The sequence below is a fragment of the Benincasa hispida genome, chromosome 8, assembly GCF_009727055.1.
Source record: "Benincasa hispida cultivar B227 chromosome 8, ASM972705v1, whole genome shotgun sequence".
In the NCBI taxonomy this organism is placed as follows: domain Eukaryota; kingdom Viridiplantae; phylum Streptophyta; class Magnoliopsida; order Cucurbitales; family Cucurbitaceae; genus Benincasa; species Benincasa hispida.
Window position 1 is genome coordinate 23,587,672 of NC_052356.1, and position 19,556 is coordinate 23,607,227.

The 19,556-nt window shown below is 34.6% G+C and overlaps 1 protein-coding gene, 1 long non-coding RNA gene and 1 pseudogene across 5 annotated transcripts; 2 read left to right on the top strand and 1 right to left on the bottom strand.

Moving 5' to 3' along the window:
* The first annotated feature begins 7,163 nt into the window (after window positions 1-7,163).
* On the top strand, window positions 7,164-8,117 carry LOC120083985 (annotated as a pseudogene).
* Window positions 8,118-8,671: 554 nt separating this feature from the next.
* On the bottom strand, window positions 8,672-9,864 carry LOC120082430. The gene is made up of 4 exons (XR_005483173.1): window positions 9,723-9,864; window positions 9,273-9,486; window positions 9,088-9,192; window positions 8,672-9,010 (listed from the first exon to the last, which is right to left on the bottom strand). It is a non-coding gene; the product is annotated as an uncharacterized LOC120082430 (long non-coding RNA).
* A 3,841-nt stretch (window positions 9,865-13,705) lies between these two features.
* LOC120082732 (pentatricopeptide repeat-containing protein At3g24000, mitochondrial) lies at window positions 13,706-18,938 on the top strand. 4 transcript variants are annotated; one of them, XR_005483254.1, is made up of 2 exons: window positions 13,706-14,338; window positions 14,832-16,307. XR_005483254.1 is itself a non-coding variant. In XM_039038010.1 (2 exons), the coding sequence occupies exon 2, from the start codon at window positions 16,472-16,474 to the stop codon at window positions 18,512-18,514; it is 2,043 nt and encodes a 680-aa protein (XP_038893938.1). In that variant the 5' UTR covers window positions 13,766-14,338; window positions 16,319-16,471; the 3' UTR covers window positions 18,515-18,938. The 4 variants fall into 4 exon arrangements, 3 of the variants coding, with proteins under 3 accessions (XP_038893938.1, XP_038893940.1, XP_038893939.1); XM_039038010.1 differs by lacking the exon at window positions 14,832-16,307 and adding an exon at window positions 16,319-18,938 and having other exon boundaries at window positions 13,766-14,338; XM_039038012.1 differs by lacking the exon at window positions 14,832-16,307 and adding an exon at window positions 16,593-18,938 and having other exon boundaries at window positions 13,766-14,338.
* The last annotated feature ends 618 nt before the right edge of the window (window positions 18,939-19,556 follow it).

Below are 19,556 nucleotides of genomic sequence, written 5' to 3' on the forward strand. Positions count from 1 at the left end.
GAATTACATCCTTACACAAATCGGCCAACAAAACTTGCCCATGGGGTGTCGAATACGTCGACGCTCCGGGTGTAAGCAGTCTTTGGCATTGAACTACAAAAGGGAAAAAAAAAAACCAAACAGTAAGTTTACGTCATTTATTAAATTAAGCTAGCACTATAAATAAAATTAAATATATTTACTACGAGGCTAGTAAAATGGCAGTAGTAGCATTATGCACTATTTCGTGTAATATACTTTTGCAAAGTACCCGCAATTCCTACAGAATCTAATTGATGAGGCACTGTATAAGTATAAGTTTGGAAAACATTATTTAAATTGTTATAAAGATAAGGTCGAATGAACATAAATTGTTAAAAAATGAACAAATTTACCTTTAGCAGGTTTTTCCATTTCTGGAGATAGAACCGTAAGTGTTGTGAAATCATGTTTGCTTACATAATTTCAAATCCACTAAATAGTTTTAAAAAACAATTATTTAAACATAAATACTTTCAATTAAGAGCTAAGAAAGTTTCTTATATTCTATTATTTATTTTATTTTATTTACTCCATTTATATATATTTCTCTTTTTATCTTGTCTATTTATTTGAATTCATATATTTTTTTTATATTATCTTATTATTTTTTTTTTTTTTTTTTTTACAATTTTCTTGTAAGTTATTTTTACAATTTCAATTTATTTCTCATATTGTATCAATGCTATAATTAAACATTACAATATTATATATTACGTTTATATATTTTCAATATTTTAAGTCCTACTAACTATACACATATCTATCCTCTGTGTATATATGTAAAATTGTAGGTACTTATTTGTCTAAATTTAGTCAATTCTATGTTGTATTTTGGCTATAAATTTTCTGGATTTCGGATACTTGAGTACTTTCACGTATGCGATTATTTCTTCTTTTGATCTAATTTTATAAATAATAATTACTTTCTTCGTTTAATTATATTCTATATCTGTACCTGACTATTCATTTTTTCCTAATAGATACTCTAATACATATATTATATTTATAGTTATTTTTATGCAACATGAATACAAGTAGTTACATGAGGAGTTCCATCAGTTTGGATAAGGTCCATTAGACTATCCATCTCAAAGAAAGCGATATGAATTTTGGATACTTCGAGAGCTAGGAACCTTCGAAATATTTCATAATATTTAGTAGTTGACATTTATTATACATCAAATAGTAGGTCTTTAAGATTACCCGTGTGGACAACCACCAACTGAATGTACGATTTATGCTCTTCTGAAGCCACTTTCTACTTTTATTTTTACCATAATTGGAGCTTAGACAAAATATCCATATGTTGCCTTATTATAATGACAAAGTTAGTAGATTAATTTGAATAATCAAGGTAATCTAAAACAAGTAAATAAGAGAGATCTACATACTCGACGTAAGGAAACGCATCATTTTATATTTGAAGGACATAAAGAGAGCTTGATCTAACTCATCCTTACCGATCTGATAAAGAAACACAGCTGACAATCGCTCTATAATTTTGAATTGCTTTCTTTGTTGATGAGTTTAGCCTAATAGAATTAATAATCACAATTCAGAACAAAACTCTATAGTCTCTTCAACAATATAATTTTCTCTAACACATCCTTCTGGTCGATTTCTATTTCGTACATAAGTTTTTTCAAACAATATAATTTTCTCTAACACATCCTTCTGGTCGATTTCTATTTCGTAACATAAGTTTTCAACACTTTCATGTATCGTTCAAAAGGATACATCTACTCAAATAAAACAGGTCCACAAAACTCAACTTCTCTTACGAGATGCACTACAAGGTGTACCATTATTGTGAAGAATGATGGAGGAAAATACTTCTCTAAGAGGCAATAGAGTGACAACGATATCCTCTTGCATACCCTTTAACTGAGATGAATCGATCACCTTGCAACATATAGCATTAAATAAGAAGCCATAGGCGAGTAATTGCAAGGTAATTGCAAGTCATGTTTGGGTAAAATATCACGAATAGCTACCGGGTAATAATTGTTGCATAAAGAACGTGATGGTCATGCGACTTAAGTCCTAAAGTTTCAAACTCGTGAGCAACACTAAACTTTGAAGGTTCGATGAATAGCCTTCAAGTACTTTAATTTCTTGATAGTAGCTTAACAAAAGCTCAATTTCTCAGCTCGTGTTAATTTATAACATGCGGGAGGTAAAAAATAATTTTTTCTCTCCTACTTGAGGGGGTAACTCTATCTAATGTCAATTTCTACCAAATCTAAATCGGTCTTTATTCCATCTTTTGTTTTACTAGAATATCAAGCAATGTGCCAATAAAGATCTGTACATACATTCTTTTCAATGTACATCACGCCTAAACAATGCCGCATTTAAGATACTGTTCCAATATTCTAACTCGAAAAGAATAGATTTTTTCTTCAATAAGTTGAAGTGTTTGATACTTACTTGTTTCTACAAGAATCTCTTCCCCACTCAATGTTCTGGACCAAATTCTATTTCTTGTCGCCCATTAAAAGCTTTCTTTTTGTTTCCTAAATATGGATTATGGTAGGTAGAAACTTGCGATGCACGAAATATGCCATCCTCTTCCTTTTGGTAAATAAGTGGATGAAGTATTCTCTCCACAAATTGGACATACATGATATCCTTTAACCGTAAAACCACATAAGTACCATACGCAGGAAAAACATTAATGGTCCCATAATAAAATGGCTTTAAGCATGAAACGTTTGTTCTTCATATGCACCCGTAACACTCAACCCCATTCATTTCAAAGTTTTTCAAGTCATCTACTAACGGAGCTAAATAAACATCTATGTCATTTCCCGGTTGTTTAAGACTAGATATTAGTGGCAGTCAACATAAGAAAAAATTTCACTTCATGCACAACCATGGGAGGTAGATTGTCGTCACTAACATCACTAAGCCAACAACTATATCTACTACTCAGATCTCCATGTAATTTACCCATCTGTCAAAAGACAAGACGAAGATTTCTAGGTTCTGACCCAAACTCTGGCACAAATTGTCTATTTTTTCCACGATAGGGCATCTTTGGGATGTTTTAATAAACCATCTATTTCTTTTTTTTTTAGCATGTCACGTCAATAAACTTGTTGTCTCTTTATCTTCGAATACATTCTTTCAAATCTTGGATTGGGGGAAATACCACATGACTTTTTGCTGGGAATTCTTAGCCTTTTCGTTTAAATTTTTTTTGAAGCTTCCCATCTTGATGTACCACAAATGGGCATTACATTGCATTAGAGAGTTCTTTTTCTAAACAAGCAACAATCATTTCTACATGCAATGAATCTTCTCGTACTTCATTCCAAGAGTACCCAACATCTTTTTTGCTTCATAAGTAGAAAGTTGGAATTTTCATTAGGACTAGGTTTACGTTATGTACTATCTGTAATATATCCAACAAACGTTCAGTAGAAACTCTTATCTTTGAGATTTATTGTATAGACGATTTACTCCTGCTCACCAAGTCGGTTTTCAAATTTAATCTTTTTAAAATTATATATTATATTTTTTTCTAGGCCAATTGTAATTATTTTTTTGGGAAACTAGTTTTATCATTATTTTGACGCGTACAATGATTTCTCTCCAGAGCAATATATCATCATTAATAATTTATTATCTTTCTCCACACAATTACGAAATTTTTAAAGGTGGTCCACTATATAATTAATATATTGTCAACCGTCTCGCACGCGCCCCTCAAACATTCCTCCAATTTGTGTCTATTTCAATCATTCTAACATGCGAATAACTTCTCATTTATTGCTTCCCGAGACAATTCGTTCTTTTCAACTTCGTTTTTAGGGGACATACCCGTATTTTCATTGTTTCTCTTATTTCGGTTAAATGTCAGATTCACTATCCCGGGTCATGCGCAACCAAAAGTACGTGAATAACAATTGATGAATCATAATACCAATATAAACAAAATAAAAAAAAATGTTCATCAATTATATTTTGTATCACATCTAGATGAGAGCGGTCTATTGAAAAAAAAACACCACCCTACTCTCAACACATAAGACAGTTTACTCAACTGATCTAATACTCAAGTTAATACACACGGATAAATATTTGAAGTGTAGACTGTTTCATTTTTTTTTTTGGACAATATATATAAATTTTTCTCTTCGATCCGAGGCCATTAAAGTCCATACTCAGTGTGAATTACTCTCCTCAATTCATCTTTTTTTTTTTCATCAATGACTTATTTTCCATGATTGTAATACATTATTTTGCAACTAATCTAACAATAAAATAAGAATATAATATAATAATAAAAATAAACAATCGCGGAAAAATTTAATATAAAGCATCAAAATTTATGATTGAAAAAAACCTTCAACAAAATTTAGAAACAACTAGACCGTTCAAAAGGATACATCTACTCAAATAAACAGGTCCACAAAACTCAACTTCTCTTACGAGATGCACTACAAGGTGTACCATTATTGTGAAGAATGATGGAGGAAAATACTTCTCTAAGAGGCATAGAGTGACAACGATATCCTCTTGCATACCCTTTAACTGAGATGAATCGATCACCTTGCAACATATAGCATTAAATAAGAAGCATAGGCGAGTAATTGCAAGGTAATTGCAAGTCATGTTTGGGTAAAATATCACGAATAGCTACCGGTAATAATTGTTGCATAAGAACGTGATGGTCATGCGACTTAAGTCCGTAAAGTTTCAAATCTGTGAGCAACACTAAACTTTGAAGGTTCGATGAATAGCCTTCAAGTACTTTAATTTCTGATAGTAGCTTACAAAAGCTCAATTTCTCAGCTCGTGTTAATTTATAACATGCGGGAGGTAAAAATAATTTTTTCTCTCCTACTTGAGGGGGTAACTCTGATCTAATGTTCAATTCTACCAAATCTAATCGAGTCTTTATTCCATCTTTTGTTTTACTAGGAATATCAAGCAATGTGCCAATAAGATCTGTACATACATTCTTTTCAATGTACATCACGCCTAAACAATGCCGCATGTCAAGATACTTCCAATATTCTAACTCGAAAAGAATAGATTTTTTCTTCCAATAAGTTGAAGTGTTTGATACTTACTTGTTTCTACAAGAATCTCTTCCCCACTCAATGGTTCTGGACCAAATTCTATTTCTTGTGCGCCATTAAAAGCTTTCTTTTGTTTCCTATATGGATTATGGTAGGGTAGAAACTTGCGATGCACGAGATATGCCATCCTCTTCCCTTTTGGTAAATAAGTGGATGAAGTATTCTCTCCACAAATTGGACATACATGATATCCTTTAACCGTAAAACCACATAAGTTACCATACGCAGGAAAACCATTAATGGTCCATAATAAAATGGCTTTAAGCATGAAACGTTGTTCTTCATATGCACCGTAACACTCAACCCCATCATTTCAAAGTTTTTTCAAGTCATCTACTAACGGAGCTAAATAAACATCTATGTCATTTCCCGGTTGTTTAAGACTAGATATTAGTGCAGTCAACATAAAAAAATTTCACTTCATGCACAACCATGGAGGTAGATTGTACGTCACTAACATCACTAGCCAACAACTATATCTACTACTCAGATCTCCATGTAGATTTACCCCATCTGTCAAAAGAGCAAGACGAAGATTTCTAGGTTCTGACCCAAACTCTGGCCACAAATTGTCTATTTTTTTCCACGATAGGGCATCTTTGGGATGTTTTAATAAACCATCTATTTCTTTTTTTTTTAGCATGTCACGTCAATAAACTTGTTGTCTCTTTACTTCGAAACATTCTTTCAAATCTTGGAATTGGGGGGAAATACCAACATGAACTTTTGCTGGGATATTCTTAGCCCTTTTGTTTAAATTTTTTTTGAAGCTTCCATCTTGACTGTACCACAAATGGGCATACATTTGCATTAGAAGTTCTTTTCTAAACAGAAATCATCTTCCTACATGCATGAATCTTCTCGTACTTCATTCCAAGAGTACCCAACATCTTTTTTGCTTCATAAGTAGAAGTTGGAATTTCATTAGGACTAGGTAATATGTCATGAATTAATTCCAACAACTCAGTGAAACTTTTATCGCTCCATCCAAATTTAACTTTTAAATTATATAATTTTACCAATGTAGATATTTTGGGAAAAGTTTTACAATTTGGGTACAATGATTTCTTCGCATCATCTAATAATTCTTCAAAATTATCGAATTTTCCACTAAAATAATTATTGTATGCAGCCTCAAACATTCCAATTGTGTCATCAACATCAACATCATCCTCATCAGCTTCGTCTCTTTCACTCGTAGACATATTTTCATTGTTTCTCTTAATCGGTAATGATTCACCATGAAAAAGTCTGATAACTTTGATCTATACCATTAAAAAATAAGTGTTCTCTTATTTTGTTCACATCTAGACTCTTTGCATTAACACACTTCAAACATAGACAACTCATGACATTCGGTATATTTGAATGTTGTAGACCATTTTTAATAAACTTCTCGACCCCTAAACCATACTCAGTTGATATTCTATTCATTTTCATCCATGACTTATCCATGATTGTAAAATATGCAACTTAATCTACAAAAAAAATAAATAAATAAATAAAAAATAACAAGGGAAAATTTAAAAGCATAAAATTATGATTGAAAAAACTTCAACAAATTTAGAACAACTAGACTTTTAAGATAAGCATCTTATAAATATTACCTTGTCCTTGTTATTAATGTTGTTATGAAGTCCTTTTTGTGTTGGGTGCACCTTATCCACTTGTCAACCTTCTTAAAACACGTCCAATGCAATCTTCCTATCTTCCTTCCAAATCTTCAAGAATCAAAATTTAGCCTTACACGTCAAACTTGAACCTAACAAATGAAAAACTTCACTCAACACCACAGAACAACTGACAGTGAATTCTAAGCTAAAGCCAATGGGAGGTAACGACTCTAAACGGTAACATATGGAGATGACAAGCATGAACCATTAACCACGTTACGTATAAATTAGAGTTTACAAGAAAAATGAAGAAAACAAGACATGAGATCTCACAAGATGTTACAATAAAATTGCTCTAATCATGATGATAGTATACTTTATTGCTCTCACCTCTCCATTCCAGTGAAAAATAACGCTATAAGGTAGCTACAATTAAAAATGAAGAACAAAAGGATGTGAATGCAACAAAAGAAGAAATGGAAGTGTGAGAAATGTTCAAAGAGATACGCTGTGCAATCTGATTGGAAAGCACACTCCAAAACTTGTGGCACTAGAGAATACAAATGTGATTGTGGAACTCTATTTTCAAGGTATATATATAAATATAACTCTAATAATTAGATGTAAATAATTAATTATGTTTTAATTAGTATGGAAATTGTGTGAAACACAGGAGAGAGAGCTTCATAACTCACAGGGCATTTTGCGATGCATTAGCAGAAGAAACAGCAAGAGTAAAAGCAGGAACAACAGTAAGCAATAATTTCAACTATAATTTAATGGGTGGAGGGTGCATAGAAGATGAAAGAGGGTTATTCACGGGCCAACACTTTGGTTCAATTTTGAAGCCAATTTCAGTGAAGGAAGCAACAATGACAATAAGAATAATGTTCAAATGATTGGGGGGCCGATGATGATGTACGTTGAAGATGGAGTTTGGGGAAACCAATTACAAATGGGTGATTATTATATTAATCATAATCAAAATCAAGGGTTAATGATGAATAATGAAGGAGGAGTTTCTTTATTATACAGCCATCAATTACAGCAAATGAATCAAAACCAGATGGGAAATATGTCAGCTACAGCTTTGTTGCAGAAAGCTGCTGAAATTGGGCCAACTTGTACCACTACTACCACCACTAGATCAGCCCCATCACTACTACAACTACAACAGGGGTTTTTGTTTACTAATGGGAGTGAGTTTTGTAATTCTTCTAGTACTACAAGTAGACCAATTATTGTTGTTGAGAATGAGAATAATGGGAATGGGAATGAGATGTACACTGCAAAACGGCGTAACGGCGTATTTGAACTGATGCAAGATAACAATATTCAACCTAAATCAGCGGACTTGCAGCATTGTGGCTTGTGGATATTGCAAGGAAGGTAGAATAAAGGAGGCCATGAATGGATAACGCCATACAGATTTTAAACAACATATGTGAATATGGAGTTTCTCCTAATTTGAAGACATTTGAGACTATAATATGGGGATATGGAGAGGCAAAACAACCATGGAAAGCAGAAGAAATGCTTCAAATGCTTCAAATAAAAGGGCTCACCTGAAATCAGATACACAACCCACGCGACCAGCTCCGGACAACCAACGATAGCCCATCTGAAATCGGACAACGCCAAGCTCACCTGAAACCTGAAGAAAACCCGACCTGAAGGCAAACGGCCAACAAGCAGCTACTGAGAGAGGAGAGAGTTTGTTTGGGTAGGTGAGATGCCGATCCTATAACATATATTTGAGAGATCTATTGAGAGAGGAGAGAGTTTGTTCGGTTGAGTTTTGGTAAAGTGGGAGAGTTGAGAGAAATGAAATTTAGGGCCCGAGAGAGGGAAAATGAAAATTTTGATAAAATAAAAAAATGACATTATACTAAAGAATATTTACAATTAGTTCTTTAATTTGAAAATAGAAGTTTACATGAAATTTAAAGACGACCCCCTGGCCCTTACCCCACATGGGGGTTGTCTTCGTGTGCCTCTAAATTAGCTTCAGCCCGTTGTCGTTGTTGTCTGCGACGAATATGTCTTCGATCAGTGTCAGCAACATTGAGTCGTCTTGTTTGTTGAAGACAAGTCTAGTAGCCTAAAGTAAGGAATTGTTATAGCAAGCATGAGCGGCCCTTTCGCGACTCAAACAGCCGGTACGCTTTCCGGCTCGGAACGACCGACAATACTTTCTATGTTGACCAATGTTTGGTGACACATTGAACCCAACTCTGGTAAATTTTGTTGTACTGGATATTGTTGTACATCTCCGATAAAATTATTCTGTATGATGAAAAAAATAAATATTAAACAATGTTCATATCATATATTTGGAAAATGTCTGATTTTAAATCTCTTACCATGCAGTAATAGTAAGCGTCGTCAGATGTGATAAATCGCCTTGTGATTAAATCGTACCAGGGAAAGTAGTCATCTGATATAACTGGTCCATTTGTTATTTCTCCCTGTACACAACAATCATGTTATCCATGCCAGTAGGATATATATTCCGCATGAATTCGACGCTAGTCTTAGTCATGCTTACCTCTCAAATCAATCTGGTATAGTGTTGGGAGTGTAAAACACAACGAAGGTATCGTTTGTAGCAGACCGAACTGTCTCAACACACGATCTAGATGATGTCATTCTACTATATGGAAGCATATATGAGGGCTAACGGTCAACCAGATGTCTTCACCATCACGACGGTAATCAGGTAGTGATGACCAAATATCTTGTGTGTATGACGTCCAATTAATCTGATAAAAAAAAGAAGATAATTAAACACCCAAAATGTTTTAAATATTCATTTATATATACATTTGTTACCTGATTGTTCATCAGTTTGTCAAATATTTTTCGGTATACTAGCAACATATTTTCTGACTGTGCAGAGGCAGCTAATACACCACTCCATTTAAAATTATAAAAAATACAATTAATTTATATTCTTACATAAAATGATAAAGAAATAAATATATAAATGAAATAATACCTGACACTAAGTGGACGATGACCTGGGGCCTGTAACTGGACTGGTGCTATAATTGGAAATCTACCATAAGCCCATACTTGTAGTAGTATCAATGGCCCCGCTATTTCCAATACTTGTGCATTGGTAGCCCGACAAAGTTCTCTATAAAGCCATGCAAGACAGGCACCACCCTACAGTACGTACCGACATGCTCGAAATCAGACAGTAGCGGAAGAAACATGAGATGTACTAAAGTATTCGACTTGTCAGGGAACAAAAATCCTTCAATAAGCTGCATAATATATGCTCGTGCATACCTACGTATGCTGATGTTATCGATATCGGGAGGTAATTCTGAAAACTAGGATGTCAACCACGAGATACTCAATCTCGAGCCTTTCAGATCATCTGATAGAATGCCTAAGCCATCACAAACATTTGTCCAATCATATTGTAATGAACCTGTCAATGGTTCTCTGTCCACTCGTAACCAAAGCTAAATGACAATATCCTACAATGTAATTGTACATTCCTCACAAGGCAGGTGAAATGTGTAGGTTTCTAGTCTCCAACACTCAACTAAAGCAGTAATGAGGTGCCAATCAAATTGGATAAATCCAATCTGTGCAACCCCAAGAAAACCTACCTGTTCAACGTAGGGAATAATATGTTGATCAAATGAGATAGTATGTTGTGCAGATGCCTCCCTTCTCCGACAACTGAAAACTATGGTAGAAGAACTATCCTGTATCGATTGTGAACGATGCGTATTTTGTTGATATAGTTGTACAGGATTAGAAGGACCAGACTCCATTACTTAAAAAGTTCAAATTATATCATATAAAAAAATCTATTTCCTAAGAATGAATTAGATAAGATAAATTAATTACATAAAAGTTACAACTACATAAAAAATATAAGTACATAAAAGATATAATTACATAAAAAATACAAGTACATAAAAAATTTAATGACCTGAAGAGGAAGCACCTCATGTCCGTTGTGGATGAGTACGTCTATTATGTCATTCTCTCTTGCAAATTGTATATCGAACTTTTTGACTTGCCTCTCTCCAATCCATTTCATTATGAATGTACGGACTTTTTGGCCGACTCTGTTCTCTTAGTAAGTCCGCATTTGGACGAACTTCTGTAAATGATAATTCTGGCCAATAATCTGGGTGTTCTATTGGATGGAAGCGACTTTCATGACATTGCTTGAAATGGGACAATTTATAGCAGTTATCAATAAAAGGTATATATGTCAAACGGATGTAATTACAAATTGCAAGTATATGAGAACATGGAATCTTGAATGACTGCCACTTAATACAGAAACAAGTTCCTTCTTTCAAGCTCAAAACTTGTGTGTGTTGTCCTTTATAGGGAGAAATCATACGTACGCCAGCTTGTACTTCAAAATTTTAAGTTTTCTTGTCAATAGATGTCACTGTGTGTGCATATGCTCGTTTTTCCCACCTCTTAAGTTTTATTAGGGCATATTCTGTATACATGTCCCCACGGTTGGGTGCTTCACTAATCTCTTGTCTTCGATGTTCAAAATACAGTATTGTGCGATAAAATGTTAGCCTAACCAAAGAAGTAATTGGTAACATTCTAGCACCTTTGAAAACACCATTCATGTATTCAACTACATTGCTTGTCATCCACCCATAGCAATACCCCGTCATGTGATTGAGTCCATTTTTCCAAGTCAATATCAGAAAAATATTCAAGGCATTCAGGGTTCAATTGTTGTGCCTTTGGTGTTGATTTCCTACCTTAAACACCAAATCTTTTAATTGCTTTGATTTATATTTCGTATTGAAATTAATGGTAACATAGCGAAGACAATATTGATGGTACGCTCTAGGTTCACTCCAACCAATTTCCTCATTATTAATTGCAGTAAGAATGCTCTTATGTCTAATAAAGCAAATACCATCTCTTTGGGTAACATATTCACATAATGTCCACAAAAACCATGACCAACTGGACAAATTTTCACCTTCAACAATAGCAAAAGCAAGGGAAAATATATGTCTGTTTGCATCAATAGATAAGGTGGTCAATAATTTCCCCTTATACTTCTCGTAGAGATGAGTTCCATCGATATTGACTTAATGGTCTACAATATTTGAACCCTTCTCTTGTAAGACCAAAGGACCATAAAACTCAACCAAAAATAGTCGTACCTAGCATATAGATGGAAGGAAATACCAATCTGATTGTGTTCCTGGATTGTAATGAACAATAACACTCAACCAATACGAAAGCTCTGAGTATGATTTCTCCCAAACATCAAACACAACAATCAACGCTTTTCTCTTGGCTTGCCACACCTGTCTATAATTAACATTTTAGTTATATTGTTTTTTAATTTCTTTTTGGAATAGGGCCACAGGTACTCATAAAATTTTGGATTTCGATACTCATAAAATTTGAATCAAACTGTGAATAATCCAATGTCAATTATGAAAACAAACATGATTGTTCCCCTTCAAGCTTGGTGATTTTGAACATCCTATGAGTTTTATGTTGACATGCCCGTAACCTTCGATCACAACCATCCTTCCACTATTTGCATCTCACATACCAAATATCTTAATTTGATTCCACTACAATAATCTCATAGTGTTTTGTCACATAGTATTTTTTTACAGCAAGTTGTAAATCTTCTTTAGTATTAAATAACATTCATTTATGTATTAAACTAGAATTATCTACACATATATTCCTTTCCTCCAAAGTTGATCCTTGTTCACATATTGAATTAGTAATTTTTCAATCTATTTGGATGAACATATCCGACGATACCAATTCAAGATCATGTTCCCCAATTCTATCGTTTCCAAATAATTCATCAAGTTAAACATCAATATCACTGTCTCCATCATTTCCAGGTTCAAGAATGACTAAATCTTCAGGACGCATCAACATATTTATTATGATTTTTTCATATGTGATAGTTGACAAAAAAATACGTTAATATGACAAAAAAAGAATATTTCTTCCTTTTTAAGAAATCCAACAAAAAATATGTTAATACGACAAAAACAAAATCAACCAAATGTAAGATCCATAAACTGTGCATTTAAATCAGTCCAAATAAAAACAAATAGTATATCCATGAATCATACATTTAAATAAGCTCAAATGAAAACAAAATGATATATGTATATAAAGAAATTTTCATTTTTATAAACAAATACATATATTTTCTTAAATCAACCCAACAAATAGCCAACAAAATCATCAAAAAAAAAAAAAAAAATAGCCCAACAAAATCAGCCACACAAAATCCAATTTCTAAGTTCAATATATTAGATCTAAAGATTATACATTTAAATCAACCCAAATCTAAGATCCATAAAATATACATTTAAATCAGCCAAAATGCAAACAAAATGATATATATATGAAGCAATCTTCATTTTTATATATATAAAAAAAACATATATTTAAAAAAATAAAGAAAAAACTTTACCTAAGGTGGGCATGACAGAGATTGGAGACAATATGTGGTAGATCGATTCATGGCGACAGCAACAAGAAAGGAGAAAAAGATAATCGTGAAGACGGCGGACGACGGTGAATTTGGCGATTGGCGGCAATGGAGAGGAAGAAATGAGAAAAAGGTCTTAGATGGGGGAAGAAGAAGGGACTGCGGTGTTTAAGGGACCACTAAGTCGTGTACCCAGTACAGGGTTGGTCAACGTTGCATGACTACCACATTCGCATGCCAGATCACACGGACTCGTGTATCGGGTACACCATTAAAACACCTATTTTTGTCAATATTATCCACCCAATCCTATGTTTGTTAATAAATATTAAAATAACATTATTAAAAAAATCTAAAATGAATCAAAATATTTAAAAATTTAATAAAATTGTATATATATATATGTATCCATAATAGATGATAAGTCTATTACTATATAAACGGTGATATTTTTACCATATAAACGATGATATTTTGTTATATTTAAAATTTTTTAAAAAAAATTATCATTTAAGACAATTTCAATTTATTATTTGGTTAAAGTTTATGCACTGTAATTTCCTAAAATAGAAAATAGAGGTCACATTAAAGAAAGAAAAAAGAGTGAGAGAGAAAGGAGGGAAAATACTCTAGCCTCCATTTTCTTCTCCTCCCTTACAGCCGCCGACCAACTTCCCCCAGCGTTAAAGACCTCTTCGCCGGCGACCACAGACCGCGAGCGACAGCCGGCGAGCCTCCGANCTCCGACAGTGACGACGTGTGGGCACAGCGCAAGCATTACCGTTCTTCGGTAACCTCAGACCACGCCGAACGTCAAGCCTTGATGACCCAACTCTGCGCGACCTCACCCACGAACAGCAGCGAAGACCATAGACGTGCTCTTGCACGTTTCCTTGCTCTACGATCGACGGCGGTGGTTCGGGGTCGAAGAAATCCACTGATTTAACTTGCGACGCGAGCGCCACTCCGAACGCCTTTGCCCAGACCTTTGCTGTGTTTCTCTCCGTTTCGATGAGTTTCGGCGTTGACCCACACTCCATTTGGCCTCAAATCAGTTTTCTCACAACCAAAAGCAAGTTTGGACGTTTTCAAACAACAACCAGCAAGATTCGGAGCCTTTTCAGTATGATTTGGTAAGAATCATTGCTTTAATTTTCTTTTCATTTTGGATTTAATTGGTCGAATGGAACTCATCTGTTGTTGTGTTTGAGTCAATTTCGAAGTATTTCGATTAAGGTTCTATCAGCGTTAGCACCTGAACCTTTTTAAACTCGATTGAAGTATGTTAGACTAGTTTCTCTTTTGAAATAGCATATGTTAGATTAGTTTCTAACCTGAGGGAAACCTTCTGTAGTAGTTTTAGACTATTTCAGAGTGACCGGTTAAGTTTGGAAAAGTTCTACGAATAACCCAAAATTTGGGCCAAAATAGCAAATGACCCCAAAAGAAATGACAAATGACCTTATGCTAACACTACGTTTGGGTGAGATTACCCAAACAAACTCGGATACATGAAAAAGCCATCTCGCTCTCTCTTCCATTTCTTACTCACAAATCACTCTCGCTCTCTCCCGCGCGCTCTCTCTCTCTTATTTTTCTCACTCACAGATCACTCTCCTCTCACAGTTAAAGTTGGTGTGTGGTTTTTCACCCAAGTTGGTCACGCTAGAGAAGAAGAAGAAAAGAGAAAAAAAGAAGAAACAGTTTCACCTAAGTTACTCGCCGGATAAGATGAGGAAGAAGAAGAAAAGAAGAAGAGAGAAGGAAAAAAGTTGCTCACTGGAGAAGAAAAGGAAGAAGAGAAGAAAAGAAGAAGCTTGTCGGAGAATAAGAGGGAGAAGAGGAAAAGAAATTGATAATTTCATACATGCATGATGTCTGCAGAAGGTCAATTAGCAATAGTTTTTAAAAGTGGAGCATTTTTCATTTTGGACCTCTAAAGTGGGTCAACAGTGTAATTTTCCTGTTAAGTTTTTATGGTTGATTTTTGAGTAAGGATGTACCTCTTGAACATTCCCACTTTCGATCAAGGTTTTTGAATTGAGTTCTAAATGTCTTGATTGTTTAAACTTCGAGGAAGTTGACATATGTCCAAGAAAGTGGAATTTTGATTGAGAATTGTAGGATTTTGAGCTAAGTAGTTTTCAAATATCATCCACAATATAAATTTTGATAAAGATTTGTTTTGACTATTGTGATTTGATAAATGTTTAAAAGTATGTTTTATGTGATTTGAGGATCGATTGAAACTGAAAATGTTTTGTATATTTTTACTTAATTTTGTCAAATTTAGCATGTCACTGTTTTGACTGGTAGCTGGAACTATTTCAACTGATTTCAAATTGAAAGTATTTCTATCGTGATTTTGGTTACTCCTGAAAAGAATGATTTGATTTGATGGACTCTTGTGCTCAAATTTCTATTTAAAACTATATGTTTTGTTTCAAATGTTTATAAAATTTTGATTGAGTCGATAGAACTATTTGGATATGCCAAGTTTTTGTTTCTGGGATTGTATGCTTATTTTGAAGTTGCTAAATGTGGATTTGACGGTATATGATCGGTTTGAAACTTATTTATTGGAAGGCACTTATTAGTGATTTGGCGTTCCTTTGAAATGTAGATTTGTGTGTGTTGCACTCACATGACCTCATACTTAAGTAATTGATTGTTGTTTTGGTCGATTGCTAATTGACATATTTGACTAAATGAATGACTGGTGTTACCTTGGTAACCACATATGCTAGGCTACTTCAACTATGCATCTTTCCCATTTGATAGCTTTGTATTTGAAAGTATTGAAAGATTTTATTTTATAAAGGGTATGAAAGTTTATTTATTAAAGGTATTGAAAGTTTATTAGACTGTTTTTGTTTTGTTGAAAGACTATTTGAAAGTTTTAGCTCAGAAACCTTTAGTTTGGCAAGCTTATTTGATTGAAAGATTTTGATTTTGAAGCTACCGTTTGTAACAAAGCTTTAGATGAAGCTTTGCAAAGATCTATATTTTGTTTGTTTATGAAAGTTTCGAAAGAAAATGAATTTCAAACTTGATATGAGAGTTGCTTATTTATTATTTTTGTACTCATTTCTGTTTTTCCAAAATACTTTCAGATGAAGTATCAAGTGATAGTTCTGAGAGAAGGGGAGTTTGGCTTTCTGGTGCAGGACATCAAATGATGTTTATCTTAGGATTTGATAGTTTGACTTAGAAATTGTTTTTAATAAGTTGCTTCTGCTGGTTTGTGTAAGTTGTAAAAGTTTATAATGGTTATGTTCCCACATTGTTATTTTAAAAGTTGTATTGGAAAATACGGGCCATTACAACTTTTTCATCCTAAACTCAAACCATTAAGATTTTTCCCCATTGCTGCAAAGTATGGCACAGGTTTGACTCCTTGTGCCTTCATGGAGTCGGGTACGGCAGAAAGCCAAGATTGGAACCCCACTGTCGCCCCTTTCAATGGCATTCTCCAAGATGAAGACCTTCTTCGCAAGACCCACATTTCTTCTTCTTTTACTTCCACTAATTCTACTGGGCTCTATGTTCTGGACCTCATCAACCGTGGCTCTTTAGAACCCGAACGAACACTTTACTGTAAAATGCTAAACAAATGCACCTACTTGCGCAAACTCAAGCAGGGCAGAGCCATTCACGCCCACATCCAGGGTTCCACGTTTGAGAATGATCTGGTACTTCTGAATTGTATCTTAAACATGTATGCGAAATGTGGCAGTCTTGAGGAAGCACAGAACCTGTTTGATAAAATGCCTATAAGAGACATGGTTAGTTGGACTGTTCTGATCAGTGGCTATTCTCAAAGTGGGCGAGCGTCTGAAGCTCTTGCTTGGTTCCCCAAGATGCTTCACCTGGGCTTCCAACCCAATGAGTTCACCTTGTCTAGCCTGTTGAAGGCTTCTGGAGCTGGCCCTAGTGATGACAATGGCAGGCAACTTCATGCATTCTCCCTCAAATATGGCTATGATATGAATGTTCACGTGGGAAGTTCATTACTCGATATGTATGCTAGGTGGGGGCATATGCGAGAAGCCACAGTGATTTTTAACAGCCTGGCTGCGAAAAATGTGGTGTCTTGGAATGCTCTGATTGCTGGTTATGCTCGGAAGGGTGAAGGAGAGCATGTGATGAGGTTGTTTTGGCAGATGCTAAGACAGGATTTTGAACCTACACATTTTACATACTCTAGTGTTTTTATTGCTTGTGCGAGTTCTGGATCTTTGGAGCAAGGCAAATGGGTTCATGCCCATGTAATAAAATCTGGTGGACAGCCCATTGCTTACATTGGAAACACTCTCATTGACATGTATGCTAAATCAGGCAGCATCAAGGATGCAAAGAAGGTCTTCCAGAGGTTGGTTAAACAGGATATAGTTTCGTGGAACTCGATTATATCTGGATATGCGCATCACGGATTGGGAGTTGAAGCTTTACAGCTATTTGAGGAGATGCTGAGGGCCAAAGTTCAACCTAATGAAATTACTTTTCTTTCTGTTCTCACCGCTTGTAGCCATTCTGGGCTTCTGGATGATGGGCGATATTATTTTGAACTGATGAAAAAATACGAGATAGAGCCACAGGTTGCACATCATGTGACAGTTGTTGACCTTTTAGGTCGAGCGGGACGACTTCATGAAGCCAACAAGTTCATAGAGGAAATGCCTATTGAACCTACTGCAGCTGTCTGGGGAGCCTTGCTTGGTGCTTGCAGGATGCATAAGAATATGGATTTGGGTGTTTATGCTGCTGAACGGGTTTTCGAGCTTGACCCTCATGACTCTGGTCCTCATGTACTGTTGTCTAATATTTATGCTTCTGCTGGTAGATTGAATGATGCAGCAAATGTAAGGAAGATGATGAAAGAGAGTGGGGTAAAGAAAGAACCCGCCTGTAGTTGGGTTGAAATTGAGAATGAAGTCCATATGTTTGTGGCAAATGATGATTCCCATCCAATGAGAGAAGAAATCCGTAGGATGTGGGAGAAAATAAGTGGGAAAATTAAAGAGATCGGTTATGTGCCAGACACAAGCCATGTGCTTTTCTTCATGGACCAGCAGGATAGAGAAGTAAAGCTACAATACCATAGTGAGAAGTTAGCATTAGCATTTTCAGTCTTGAAAACTCCTCCTGGATTAACCATTAGGATTAAGAAGAACATTAGAATATGTGGTGACTGCCATTCTGCATTCAAGTTTGCTTCAAAAGTCTTGGGAAGGGAAATCATTGTAAGAGACACCAATAGATTTCACCATTTTCTTCATGGCTTGTGTTCTTGCAGGGATTATTGGTAGCCTATAAGTTCTTCAGTACTAAGATCTGTCAGTTTATATCCTCAAGAAGTGTTCTAATAAAGATTTGAGACGTTCAGATATACCTTTCAAAGGCTTGAGTTCAAACTTACCAAGAAGAAGCCCAAGACTCAAAGGCTGGTAAAAGGAAGGTACTCTTATCTAACTTCAAATTTTGAACTCACATTTTTGTCATTTTATAATGGTAGATGCTACAAGAATACAATAGAAGGAATTTCAAATAAACAAAAATATCAACAATTGATTGGTGATGTTAAATTAAGAACCAAGCACTTATACTGTATGGGGGAAATTGTATAGTAGCCTGGTTCATTTTGTAGCTTCCAATTGGAACCTTTTACGGTTATATTGATTATTGTTTCTTTGTAAATACTTACTTAGCCATAAAGTGAATATTTTTTTAGTCTCTAGTTTGTTTTGAGTTTGGATGATGCCTTGTCTCTGTTCTCCTATGAAAAAGGAATGGGTAGCTATTCAAATTCTAGTGCTTTCTTGTATTACTTTTAGATTGTCTTTTACAAGTGATTGAGCCAACTAAGATTATTACGTATCTGCTTTATCAGACTAATTTTTTGATTTCTACCTGCTGCATCCACACTATTTCCATACTTGGAACAGCAACATGGTTAAAAAAAGAGTTTGGAATCCACATTATTTTTAAAGGACCAAAATGCATTTCAGATAACTTGTTAGAAAAACATTTACTTCTCTTAAACTCTCTGGAGGGATGAGCTTAGTGAAGGAGCAATGCTGAATTGTTCAAGTAAAGAATTGACAGTCTTGATTTTGTAATTTTGACTTTTCTCAAATCATTTTGCTAATTGGGTCTTTAATTTTCTTGGGTCTCCATAACCATTTGAACATTGCTTTACTTTGTTGTGTTTCAAAAACGAAGTTTTTAAAATGTGATTTTATTTTACTTTTTTATTTTAATTTGGTTAAGGATTCAAATTTTTAGTTAAAGAAAGATGAAAACAATGGTAAAAAAGTTGTAGGAAGACCTCACTTTTCAACCACAAAAAAA